We start from the raw sequence: 13,951 nt of genomic DNA on the forward strand, positions 1-13,951 counted from the left end.
AAACGGATAATAAACGAGAAAAATTGTTTATTAAATAAATAAAAAAAAGAAAAGATTGAGCAGATAACAACAAAATAGATCGATCGAATAAAATGGTACAAATTTGATGAAAGTAATGGATGAAACAAACAGTGTAGACTGAGCAGATAAACATAATTGAAATGTTACTATTACAAGTCTGATGCAAGCATAAAATGTTATTTTGAGAATATTCTTTAAGGTTTTAATTTAATTTTAGTTTTTGCCTTAAGTTACCAAGTAATCTTCCTTACTCTAACAAAAAGTATTAAATATGGCCTGGAAAAATGAAAACAATGTCTACTCTAAAATAATGTTTTTATAACTCTTTTCTATTGCATTAGAGTATCTCCAATGTATTTCCTCATTTTTATCTCCAAAATGGAGGAATTTCAAAATGGAGTTAAATTTCTCTCCAATGTATTCTTCCATTTTCAATTCCATAAAAAATATTCTAAGTATATTCTTCCTTTTTATTTTATTGTTAAATACTAATAATGCACTCTATTTATAAAAATTACAAATAAACTTGTTTATTTTTTTTCTCTTAAAACTTTCATAAATTATAATATTATTTTAAATTCAACCACTATAATATAAAAATAACATTACACACCATTTAAAAGAAGAAAATTAAGTACATTTTAATTTAAATATCACCATTTGAATACTTTTCCCACAAATGATCAATTAAAGCATTTCAAAGTGAAAAATGAGCGTTTTTATCTTTGATTTCTCTGAATCGAGCAAGAAAATTTTGGAACCGGATAATTTCGTCTTTAGCTACTTCTACTTCTAGAGGTGGAGCTTCTCTTCCAATTTTAATCGGTGCATCAAGATCACGCTCATCCTCGACTATCATGTTATGTAGAATTATACATGTAGTCATTATGTCATTTAACACATTTTTTTTTCCAAAAACGAACTGGACTTTTCACAATAGCAAATCACGATTGGAGAAATATTAATCAGTTGTTGTAATAAATTTATTTTATGTTTTTTGTAATTTCAGTACTTTTTATGTATTTTAATTTTATGTTATTTCTAGTTTCAGTCAATCTTCTTATATTTTTTATTTTCTATTCTCAAATTTTAAATCTATCTATTTTTAATTTTTAACTAAATATATATAATATAAAGGATTAAATTATAAATTTTTAAGAATTTATGAAAAGTAAAAAACTATTTTGTAAATAAAAAAGTTCACCTGCAAAATGGAGTTAAAAATGGAGTTACTCCATATTTAGAGGAAAAAATGGTATTCCTTCACTTTGGAGGTGAAAATGGGGTAGGGTTGGAGAAAATTTTCCTCCAAAATAACATTTGAAGGAAGAAATTGGGTAAAGTTAGAGATGTCCTTAATTCAGCTTTGAATTGGCTGTCAAAGCTTCTTTAATGTTTTTGGTTTTTTGTTTCAATTTTTAAATATATATTTTTAAAATCTTCCTGCTGTATTTAGAAAATTGCCGAAATATGACGATCGATGGAAAGCCAAGCAAAAACAAATGTAAGGAAAAGACAAGAAAACTAGAAAGCAAAGTAAGCTTTGGTTCTACCGACTCCCAAAAACACAAATGTAGCACTACCAATTTCATCTTAATTACTTCGCAAACAAGCTCAGTTTGGGGTTTTATTGTTACAATAAAGCACATTTGGAAATGTTAATCATAAAAAATAGCAAAGAGCAAACAATAATTGCAAGAATGGCGCCAAAAATATGAAGCATGGACAATCAATTCCATCACAAATCGACCTTACAATAAAACGAGTTAGTAAAGAGTTGGTGCAATAATAACAAAAGCTTGACGCTATAAATATCATTAAACCGTCAAGAAATCATCGTTATCCTCATCTCTTATCACTATTGTTACTGCGTTAAGTAACTAACCGATCCATACTCTACTTTAGAAGAAAAATAAGAGATTATATATATATATATATATATATATATTTATGAACATATATTATAATATTATAATGAATTAATGATTAGTCGACGATCACTACATAAAAAAAAATGAATTTTGGTTGTGACCAAAAAGGATCCTATGGCTATGGACAATGGGCAATGAATCCAATGATAAATAATGTGAATGTAAGGTCAGCTTCTGTCTGTTGTTGCCGTTTACACAACAGATCATATATATTTATGTCCAAACATTCCATTTATTGTTTGTCAAATAATTACAAAAACCATGTAAAATCGACTTTGCATTTGAGCAACGTCCTTTAATTTATATCCACATAATTGATTAAAATATATTTTCTACCTATACTATCAAATAAATCCGTATAGAAGATTAGATCCTTGTATAGAAAACAAAAATTTGATTTGAAACTACATAGATATCGTTTTCACATTTCCTTGTCTAACACTAGAATCAGTGTAATGAAACAGGTCCCCTATGCGACGTCTTCTGGCTTTGAACAAACCAAGTCAAAAACTTTTACACTTTCCATTACCAATAGTCTCCACAAGAACAGCTTCCACGGTTGAAATGGTGGAATCTGCTATTATCCCTAACGATAATCTCTCTTTCCGTGATCTTCGAAATAAACTTGATCGCCACATGACAATCCGTGCATATTCTTATGTTCTTAGTGACCCTAATCGTCGTGCCAGGCTCTGTGTTGATGATACCAAAAGCAACAGCCAATCTCTCGCTGTGTCCATACAAAAGCTCTCTTTTATGCTCCTCGTCTACATCGTGAAGCACCCCGCTTGTGTCTGCAACATACCCTTCTTTCTCCATCTGCTCCATTACAGCTTCAAGAAACTCATTGATCCTGTCCATACTCGGATGCGATCTATCTCCTGAAACAAACCCATGAGTCTTGTTATTGAATTCGATCCAGCTACAAGCTGGCTTCTTTCGCATTCCTTTTCTCCTCATTCTCAATCTCAGCTTCGCCATCTGTTTCCATCTCCCATTAGAAGCATACATATTGCACATCAGAACATAAGCTCCCATGTTATCAGAATCAACAGCGAATATCTTCTCTGCAACCTTCTCGGCTAGCTCAAGATTCTTGTGAACACTGCAAGAAGACAATAATGTAGACCAGACGCTACCCGTAGGTTCAACACGCATGTTTGATATGAAATCGTATGCTTCTTCCAGTCTCCCTGCACGACCTAGAAGATCAGCTACAGCTGCGTAATGTTCTAACTCATGGTTCAAACCATAAACCTTACTCATGCTATTGAAATATCCCCACGCCTCCTCTACCAACCCAACGTGACTACAAGCAGTTAGTACAGCAACAAACGCCACATGATTCGGTTTCACTCCTTGCAGTTTCATCTCTTCAAACAAAGAAATCGCTTCACGCCCATGACCATGTAACGCATGCCCCATTATGATAGCTGTCCATGATACTTCGTCGTGCAAATTCATCCTGTCGAAAATCTTCCGAGCAGCCTTAATATTTCCGCATTTCGAGTACATATCCACAAGTGCACTAGCTATAAATATGTTATCGCTATAGCCACCCCTTAACACATATCCGTGAAGTTGCTTCCCCAGGGTCAAGGTGGATAAGTGAGCACAAGCAGGCAAAACACTCGAGAACGCCACAGGTCCTGGCCTAACCTTTGCGTTTACCATTTGCCTGAATAATCTCACAGCCTCGTTATACCTACCGTTCTGTACATACCCGGCTACAAGCGAGTTCCACGAGATACTATCCCGACAAGACAGATGAGAAAACACTCTTTCCGAGTCTTCAATCCGAGCACTTTTTGCATACATATCAACCAAGCTACTCCCGATATATACATCAGCATCAATGCCTTTCCTAATCACATACCCATGAATCTCTTTTCCCTTGATAACATCCACATACTCTGAAAATATCGGAAGAACACTGGACAAGGTGAAAGCATCAGGGCTTAAGTCATTACTTCCCATCTCCCTAACCAATCTCAAAGCGTTTTCATACATTCCACTTTGTGCATACCCTGCAATGATAGTGTTCCAGGACACTACATCTTTTCTAGGCATCAATTCAAAAACTTTCCTCACACTATCTATTCCTGAAGGCAAAGAACTTGGAGCATTCACTGAAGATCCATTAACGCAAGTTTCAACCTCTAAATCTTCGCTACAGCTCTGAAAATTTGAACTTTTTCCATTATCACCAACGTCTTCAGAAATGGAGTTTCTTTGTGGCATTTCGTCGAACACTTTACCTACACTAATCTTCGAACTCATACCCAGAAGCTTAGCGTACATATTCATGAGCGCATTGCAAGTATACAAATCGCAATCCATGCCAAGTCTAAGAATACAGCCATGGACAGACTCACCCAATCTCAAATCCGTCATCATCGTACACGATTTCAGGACAGAAGGGAAAACGTTGTGATCTGGGCATCTCCCAGAAGCTCGCATTTCGACGAACGAAGCCAATGCGCGAGAGAAGAGCGACTGGTCGGTGAAGCATCTGATGACTGACTTCCATGCGAGAACAGGTGGAGACTCGAGCGTGTGGAAAAGAAGCAACGCTTCGTGCAAGAGCTTAAGGTTGGTGTAGATGGAGATCACAATGGAAGCAGATGTGTGAGAGAGAGATTGGGTCCTGAGAAACTGTGCGTGAAGCTGCTTGGCTTGGTATTTAGATCTGATGCGAGTGGGATTCTTGATCAGGGTTTTGATTAGGGTTTTTGATGAACTCATCTTACGAACTAAAATGGGTTTCTTTCTCCTCACTGATTCACCTAGGAAGCTCAAAGGTTTGATTTTTTTTTTTGTCCAACTCCAACTTTTATATAACTTTCAAATTTGTAAAAGTGGTGAGATTGAACAATAGGAGTTTCATTATCGTAAAAGCAAAGTGATTTTTCATTGTATGAAAAACAAAGGTCTTTACACAATAAGAGAGTTAAGAGAGGCTTTTATAGGTTCAATACAACAACAATTCATGAGAGAGAGTTCCTAGGAGAGTAGAAAGATCAAATGTTGTTCTGATTCCATTTGCCACAACACTTGCAAGCTCTTTAGTCATCTTCTCTTTCTGGAGGAAGGCCACAAGGTAAAAGCATTTTCTGCAAAATACGATTTTTGAAGTTAGAAAAGCCAAAGGGGGAAAACATGAGCTTGTCATTATTCTGAATCAAATATGAGCTTGTAGAGAGGATATATGGAGAAGATGAAATGCACCTTGCGGATGTCAAATTTATTACAAGTTCTAGACCTCTAAATTAAACTAGTAAACTTTGGTGAGACCATGAACTAATAATCCTTTTTCAACTGATTGTAACACATAAACCGATATCTATAGCCGTTATCCCTTCTAGAGACGCATAAACTTAGATAGAAGCTATGAAGCAAACTATAGATGATGCAGAGACACAATCTTGTATAGAAGATCCAGAAGATAACTAAACATATCATAAACGTTTAAAACAACCATCATCAGCTAAACCTATAATCAGAATCTAAACCCTGAGATGCAGCTTGTCCTGTCCTTTCAGTTAGTACAGGTACAAGACACAAGAACCAAATAAACACACAATAACACGTTTAAAATTTGCAATATGATTCTTTACAAGAAAATTAACAGATGTAAGATAAGTTCCAGAGAAAGAGAAAGCAAACCTGCATGAAGTTGTAGCGTTCTCGGCCAATGGATTCGTTCTCAGCGATTGCAAAGTAGGCAAGCATCGGGTAGTGACCGATGTACGAAGCATAACTATCACGCTGAATGTTCACAGCCCATTCACTAGACAACATACAATAGACATTCCAAGTTAGTCCACAATTTAGAAGCCTGAAAGAAATAAAACTAGTGCAGGAATAAAAAAAGTGAAGACACAAGAACTCACAATCTGCTCAAATCAGCATGCCCTGTACCAACATATTTAGCTTGAAGATGCTCAAGCTGAGAGTTGATGTTAAACCTATCACTCGCCTGCACATACCCCACAAACACAAAAAAATATTCAAAAGATTAGTACTTTAAACTATCTGATGCTAAAAACCTAATCTTTATAAGAACTAAGGCGAAATCATTCAAGATTTTGAGTTTAATTCATGTTCGACATCGTTCGGTAGAAAAAAGGTAAATAGAATAGGGTTTTTCCTCCTAGCGATATCCACAGTTTCAATTATGGAGGATAGAAGAAAAGCTAGGGTTTCGAATTGGAGAAAACATACCTGCATCTTTCTGTTTCAAAGAATTCGCAAGCGCTCTTTGATGATTCCAGTTCAAAAAAGAAACAGATCCGTCGCTTCTGCTTCACTTCGATTCCGCAATATGTAGCGTCACATGGGTTAAAAACCTCTTGAGAAATAGGCCGGCCTTTGCAAATGGGCCTGGGCCCATATAAAAGATCTAGGACTAAGTTTTTTTTTTTTTACGTAATGGTTTTATGATTATGGTTGTAAAAAAACTTTTGGAAATTTGTAAACTTTAACCTAATGCGATTTCGTTTTCGTTAGCTCCGTCAATGTCGTCACTGACGGTGAAGAAGGAAGGTTCCTCGCCGCCGACGTCAAATCCATCGCTTCCTGATGATTTGCTAAAAGAGCTGCATCGCACGCGTGTCAAGGTTGTACTATCCGACACTCTCTTTGGTCTCCAAGAAGTTTTGATCTCTCCTCGCTTCACCGGAGCTTTACAAGGCTAGGTCACTTCTAGGAAAAGATGAGAGTTGTCTCTACTTGTGCTTAGGGTCTCATTATGACACTCACTGGTTCACGCTCTGTCGGAAACCTGATAAAACCCTAATTAACAATGACACTAGCTTGGAGAAGAAGTCAAGTGAATATGTTTTGGCTAGAGTCCCGATTCTTCATTATCCTCCTGCCTACTTTTCGTGTCTTGTGGCTGTTGGTTCTGATATCTACAACATCGGATGCAAAACCAGATACGACCTTAAGCCATCCTCTAGCGTCTCGGTTATGGACTGTCGGTCTCACACGTGGCACGAGGCTCCAAGCATTCCTGTGGAGTTAACGTCACTTTCTGCTAGAGGTATTGATGGAAAGATATATGTAGCTGGAAGACATGGTTATTCATTGATGTGTTATAACATATTCGAAGTGTTAGAAACGGAAACAAAAACTTGGGATCCTGAGCTGCCCCTTCCTTGCTGCGACACATCTTGTAGTTTTCATCACTCGAGAAGCGCATGTATTGACGGAAAGTTTCACGTGGCGGCTGAAAGAAAGTTTTGTGGTGGCGTAAGCGCGGTTGCTTACGATTCCATGGAAGGTAAATGGGACTGGGTTGCGATAAGGAAGAGACGTGATTTGTTTTCAGATTGCTATTGTGAGATAGAGGATGTTTTGTACTGTGTTTCCGAGGGAGCAATCAGATGGTATGACACCAAGGCAGAAGAGTGGAGAGATTTGATGGGTTTGGTAGGACTACCTAAGTTACCTTCTTGTGATTTTATTATATTGGCTGATTATGGTGGTAAGTTGGCTGTTTTGTGGGAAAATAATTTGCCCTCTAGTAGCCAGAGGATGATTTGGTGTGCGGAAATTATGCTTGCAAGGCGCATCAGTTATGAAATTTGGGACAACAGTTTTGAAATTTGTGGAAAAGTTGAGTGGTTTGATCATGTGCTTACAGTTCCTAAAGAATACGCTCTTGCTGCTACCGTTTAATGAATGCCTCACAAGGCTTTTAACTATATATGATCATATTCTTCCGGTTTGAAAAGTTGAGTGGTTTGATCATGTTTTTATTTTTCTTCTTGGTAATATTGATGTGTGTGTTCTACGTGACCAAAGCTTCTGGGGTAAGAGTTTCAAGAAGCTTCGTTGGTATAACTTGCGGTGCCACTCGCTGATTCATCCTCTGTCAAATGTTTTTTTTATTACGATCTTGTTATAAAAGTTAAATCATATGATACATCAAGCGATTCTGAAACAATGATTTGAAATAGATTAAGCTCAGCAGTAGCCATGTGATCGCAAGATTCGCGTCCTTATTATCCATCTAAAGAGAATCGCATTATCTTCTACGATATCTTCAAGCGTAACCACTTAAAGCATTTTTCAAATCACAGCTTCATTTTTATTAATTATACTAGATTTTGCGTCTACGCTACGCGTGGTAGTTTTTTAATGCTATTATATTGATTAAAATCATATTTAAGAAATTATACTTATTTAAATCTTAATTTGTTGTAATAAAATTTATCAAAAATAATTCAGTTTTAATCTCAGAATTTATATATAGATTTTGAGATTTCAATGATCTTGTTTGAACCAATATATGTACGACTTACAAAACATATTATTTTGTTGTACTCTTAACATTTTATATACTAAAACCAACCTAAAATGTGACAAACTAATTAAATAGTACTTAAGTAATATTAACACGAAGATAAAGTATTATACATCACTTATAATCAAGGAAATAAGTTCTTTTTTTTTTCATCACTTGCATCCTTATCCTTATTATGTATGTTTATTATAAAAAAATGATAAAATTAAAAATTATTCTCTTTCTTTAGCTAGTTTAGTCGATACAAATTTTTGATTTATTCTAGATTAAAAAATAAACTAATAAACACAATTTTTTGATTTCATATATTTTAAACTAAGACAGTAAATAAATACAAAATACAATTTGAAATTAATTTCAAATCACAAATATCGATCAATTCAATATAAATTTTTGTCAATTTTATCTTAAATTGGTAAATACCAAACTTTTATCGTGTAACACAGTGTGTGTGATAAATTTTAAATATGTTTTTATTGACAGGCAAAAAAGACAAAAAAAAAATCTCCTTATTTTACTGTTCTAATGAGTATAAATTATACTTGATAGCATTTAATTACACTTCATAAACTATTTAATTAATTTTTTGTTATATATTAAAATAAATTTCATAAACTTATTGTCACCTTTAAATTATGTTTAAACCACCAAATAACTCCACATATTAATATATGTGTTGTTTTTTGTGTTATAGTAAGTATTATTTTTATTTTTTATAATTTCAACTCATATAAATATTTTAAATGTTTCTAATGTTTGTAGGTTAGTATACTAAAAAAGATTACTAAAAATTATAACAAAATAATCAATAACTATTTAATAAAAATAGTATTGACAAGAAAAATCAATAAAAATTAATATATTTTTCTTCTCTAATGAATGAAAATATTTTTTATCATCTTCAATTTTATTCTTTTTATATCAGTTTTATAAGAAAACAGAAACCAACGTTAAAATTAACTTTACTTCTTTAATTGATTGCATATTATTTTATATCTAAATAATTGATATTTTTTTAAGATTCTACATTAATCATTGCAATTAGAACTCGAAGATACAAAATATAATTTTTTGATCATTTTTGCATAATATATTACATGAGATTATGTGGAAATATATTTTCATATGTGACAAAAATTAAATTAATAAAAATTATAATTATTAGTTATTTTAATTCTACGTGAAAAGCTTTAAAATCAAGTAACCTAAACTTGTATAAGTAGCATATATTTTTATAGATAATAAATTAAATTTGTAAGTTAAACAATGATAATGGAGATTTTAATATCATGTTGTTTTATTTTGTTAATAGAGATTTCTTTATTGTTTAAATTATTTTCTTAGCCATAATAATAGAATGAGAATTTTTTTAAAAAAATTTAAAATTTTGATATATATGAAATAAAATTTAATTTTAAAATGCCGATGTGGATGCCTTGAAAAATATAGCTTTAACTGTTAATTATAATAGAATAGTTTTAATTAATTATTTTTTTATATTATCTTGTATTATTAATGTAATTTTATAATTTAGAAACTTTTTTAATTTTAGTTATTGATTTACCCTAATAAAATTGATATTTTAAATTTTATGTGGATGTCCTTAGAGGCATATAGCTAAAATTTTTATTTTTTTTATAAATTTATTTTTTTGTTAACAATATAATATCAAATTTTGGAAATTTTTTTAATTTTAAATATTGATGTGGACCAATAAAATTGAACTTCTAAATCATATGTGGACATTTTTATAGACATATAGCTTTAACTTTTTTGCATCTCCTCTTTGTTTTGAGGCTTACCGAATATATTCGGATGCTGCTTGGTCAGCTAATTGTTACCTTTGTGGTTAACACGAAGTTGTTAAAACCCCATCAAATGTCATGTTATTTCAAAATCTTCCTCAGATACCGCAGTCTTCGTCTTAATAATGGAATCTCTTTCTCTATTTTCAGTGTTTTGTTTTTCAAAAGTGTCATGATTTTGGTATTTTCTCCTTGTTTTGAGGCTTACCGAATGTATTCAGATGCTGTTTGGTCAGTTAACTTTGTGGTTAAGGTTAAGTTGTTAAAACCACATCAGATGTCATGTTATTTCAAAAATCTCTATCGGATACCTCTGTCTGCTTCGTTGTGATGACGAACCTCTTTCTCTATTTTCAGTGCTTCGTTTTTTTCAAAAGTGTCAAATATCAATCACTTGACATGTTTCTTGGATTGCTTGAAATTTATCATTCTTCTCAAATTCGGTGGCCAAGCTTTGGAAAATTTTACGATCTATTTTTCAATATTAAAATAGCTTGTAATGACTTTGTTTATATCTCTTTTCGTTATAGTTAAAAAATAGTTTAGTCAAGTTGGTTATTTTACGTCGTAATGATTCATTTTTTATTGAAACCTAACTCTATTTTTTGTTTTTTTGTTTTTTTTGAAATGGTTGCACAGACAGAAAAAAATAAAAATTATCATAGCCCAACGCAACACCTAAAGGAGTAGCCCATGACATTCCTCTGAGAATAGGACATTGCATTGTTCCTGTCGGCTTCTATATTGTCGAAACAAGAGACGCAACACATCCAGTGATTCTTGGATGGTCTTTTCTAGCAATTTCCGAAGCCATCATGGACTGGCCAAACCGGAGGATCTCATTTGTTAATATCGACAAAGATGTCTTCATAGAAGCTGTCCCGTACAACAGCGAAGCAGGAAAATGACCTGCAACAGAAGAGTTTGAAGAAGAACTTTGGATTGATGAAGAACCTGCTAAGCAAAACAAAGAGATTTCGAAAAAAGGCTTGTCTTAGGACGAAGTATTCTTCATTGGACTAAGTCACGTCCTACACCAAGTCGAGCTAAACGACTTAAAACAGAAGCGCTTAATGGGAGGTAACCCATTTATGTATTGTTTTCTTTAGGATTTTTCTTTCTTTTTCTATTGATATTTTTCTTTTTCTTAGTTTGAGGTGTTTCTTATAAACAAAAAAAAGTCAAAAAAAATAAAAATAAAAACCGAAAAAACCAAAAAGAAGGATGGTCTCTGACTGCTCGGCCCAGCCGGAACCAAGGAGAAGTAGGAACATGCCGCATTTAAGCACCCGCGGTCGCATGAGTTCAGACCGCGGCCAAGCAAGCATCGACCTTGGCCGCGCCTTTGTGGCCGTGGCCAAGCATAGTTTCACCGTGGTCGCATGAGCCCGGACCGCGGCCAATGGTCGTTCAGACGACCCCCAACCCCAAACCACCCACTTCATCCATCCCACCTCACCAAATCCAACTCCACCTCATTCATCACTTTCCACCACCTCCCATCACCACTTACCACTTTCCCGCATCTTCCCGAATGGATCCGGTCCATCTCGATGAGCATCTCGGATCCAGGTAAGTTTTCCTTGGCTTACCAAATTCGATATATCTATGCATTTTTCTCATCTAATCTCGACTTGTTTCACACTTAGGACAGTGTGATTTAAGTCTGGGGGAGGATTTCATCCATTTCTAACCACTTTTCTTTCATGAATCTTGCATTATCTACACTTTTGCATTTTCTTTAAAGTTTTTCAAAAACAGTTTTCAAAACAAAATACGTTTTAAAGAAAATGGTGAACATGAATCAATGATAGTTGACTATGTGCTTTTAGACTGTTCTTAGTGACATGCTCATTCATGATTTAGGACTAGACTATGCGGAAGCTAAGCACATTTGAAATGAAGTACCCTATAGGAATTTGAATGATTTCGATTTGGATGAAGGAATACACTAGCATCAGAATGAAGCTAGCTATCTGCAACGAATGAAGTCTACATTTTCAAAATGAAGTCTACTTTATCAAATTAGTTACTAGTGTTGGATACTAATATAAGAGTCTCTAAATATGTGTTTGGCGAGTATTTAAGAGATACAACATATTATTTGATATATTTTCAAAATGTATAGACTATATTTTTTTAAATAAGCAAATATTTTTTGGAGTAAAATATCAAACTGCATTGAAAGATTATTTCAATACTATTTACAAAGTTATTTAAAACGATTTTATGATTAAATTTATAGTTAATTTTAATTTTATATTCATATCAAAATCAATTATTCACAATACACAAACTAAAAATTACTCTGTTTTAGTTCAATATTTTTTGTTAATGTGCTTAACTTCACTATTATTCAGGAGTGTTATACTACATATTATCTTTCATTTGATTAAAAATAGTCTACAAGAAATTATAAAAACAACCATGCACAAACAATAAAGATACAATAAACAAAGAAAACAAAAAACATCCAAAACTTTAGAAAAACACATAATACTCCCTATCATTATCCTATGACAAAAAAAAAATACCTAAAACACCAAACATAATACATATCAAAAGAATTTAAACACAGAAAAATAAACTCTGAATAACACAAATAAATCATGTCGAAAATACGTAGAGCAATGACCAAAAGATCTTGAAACAATTTAAACAAAATTATTTTGATATTAACATGCATTTTTCTATTCTATTTTCTTATGTTATCACAATCGTCTACAAACAACAAAATGTATAATAAAAAAAAACCAAATCAGTCCGCGCCAGGCGCGGGCAAGTTAACTAATTTGTTGTAAATAGGTCAATAAAAAACGTTGTTTTATTTTTCTGATCGGTTTTGTTCTTCTTTTTGAAATTATGTTTACTCTGAAACCCTAAAGCCCGTTTTACTCTAAAGCATGCGGGTTTATTTTTATTGCTTTTGTTTGTTTTTTTCTGTTTATTTCGAAGCCCTAGCGTGATCGATTTGAGATCATTTACATTTGTGTAAGTTCATTTTTTGTTTTGCTTATTATACCATGTCGTCTACATCTAATTTGCTTTTAATTTTCTAATTTTTATATCATGTTCTATACTTAGGTGGGAGTATTGGATGCTTGAATTTAAGATATGCAGATGAATTTAAAATCAATTAATTTTAGAGTAATTTAGAATTTTTGTTGGAATTTTAATGAATTCTATCAAAATAACAACAAAAATGTTCAGAATCGGCTCGTTATATTTTTATTTAAATTCCATTAATTAAATGACAATAACATATATGCTGCAACAAAACTGAATAACACGAACATTTAATAGAATCAATAAATTGAATAACACTAGAATCGCTAATAAATTAGATTCTAACCTTTATATACTTCATACTGATAATGCTATTAATTTATAGGGTTCCCTAATTTATATTAGTTGATATGATTTATCAGCATATCACTTTAAAAAGCTATGTATTAGATTGAGATATAAATTTAAAGATCAATATGGGAGTTTGTGGATTCAATCGACATGGTATTGGTGGTTGAGTGTGAATTGTTTTGTATAGTTAGGCTTTTGTTCATAATTTTTTTTAAAATTTAGAATTTTTTAGTTTTATTATCATGTATCCAATAATGAAATTTTCTAATTTTTTATTATTTTTCTCTCTTTGTGACTGTGTCTGTTAGTACTTTTTTTTGGATAATTAGAAAGTTCTGGGTCAAGGTTCGTACATCTCTTTAGGCCCGGGCCAGCCTCTAATAATTTACCCGTCCCAGCTACCACTCAAACATATGACTTCTTGGATTACTCCAAAGTACATTTCCAGTCGAGTTATCGACCTCTGGTTAGTACTTTTAATATTTTGTAGATCTTTAACATATGATGTAGAGTTTGTGTGACAAATC

General features: G+C 32.9%; 2 protein-coding genes and 1 pseudogene across 3 annotated transcripts; 1 reads left to right on the top strand and 2 right to left on the bottom strand.

Moving 5' to 3' along the window:
• Nucleotides 1-2,372: 2,372 nt before the first annotated feature.
• LOC18025119 (putative pentatricopeptide repeat-containing protein At3g23330) lies at nt 2,373-4,738 on the bottom strand. Of its 2 annotated transcripts, XM_024159728.1 has the most exons (3): nt 4,328-4,595; nt 4,160-4,215; nt 2,373-4,117 (listed from the first exon to the last, which is right to left on the bottom strand). In XM_024159728.1, exons 1-3 carry the CDS (start codon nt 4,480-4,482, stop codon nt 2,478-2,480), a joined length of 1,851 nt encoding a protein of 616 aa, XP_024015496.1. In that variant the 5' UTR covers nt 4,483-4,595; the 3' UTR covers nt 2,373-2,477. The 2 variants fall into 2 exon arrangements, with proteins under 2 accessions (XP_024015496.1, XP_024015495.1); XM_024159727.1 differs by having other exon boundaries at nt 2,373-4,738.
• A 100-nt stretch (nt 4,739-4,838) lies between these two features.
• Nucleotides 4,839-6,268, bottom strand: LOC18025041 (uncharacterized protein At4g14342). The gene is made up of 4 exons (XM_006405977.2): nt 6,177-6,268; nt 5,846-5,931; nt 5,619-5,742; nt 4,839-5,065 (listed from the first exon to the last, which is right to left on the bottom strand). Exons 1-4 carry the CDS (start codon nt 6,180-6,182, stop codon nt 5,018-5,020), a joined length of 264 nt encoding a protein of 87 aa, XP_006406040.1. The 5' UTR covers nt 6,183-6,268; the 3' UTR covers nt 4,839-5,017.
• Nucleotides 6,269-6,469: 201 nt separating this feature from the next.
• Nucleotides 6,470-7,634, top strand: LOC18025042 (annotated as a pseudogene).
• Nucleotides 7,635-13,951: the final 6,317 nt, after the last annotated feature.

The sequence above is a fragment of the Eutrema salsugineum genome, unplaced genomic scaffold (genome assembly GCF_000478725.1).
Source record: "Eutrema salsugineum unplaced genomic scaffold, Eutsalg1_0 scaffold_13, whole genome shotgun sequence".
Taxonomy (NCBI): domain Eukaryota; kingdom Viridiplantae; phylum Streptophyta; class Magnoliopsida; order Brassicales; family Brassicaceae; genus Eutrema; species Eutrema salsugineum.

Coding starts and splice junctions, on each gene's coding strand:
- LOC18025041 (XM_006405977.2), bottom strand. Junction 5,743..5,845: donor CATGCTGATTTGAGCAGATT/GTGAGTTCTTGT, acceptor TATGTTGTCTAG/TGAATGGGCTGTGAACATTC. Junction 5,066..5,618: donor AACGCTACAACTTCATGCAG/GTTTGCTTTCTC, acceptor CGTATTTTGCAG/AAAATGCTTTTACCTTGTGG.
- LOC18025119 (XM_024159727.1), bottom strand. CDS start 4,697: ATGAGTTCATCAAAAACCCTAATCAAAACCCTGATCAAGAATCCCACT.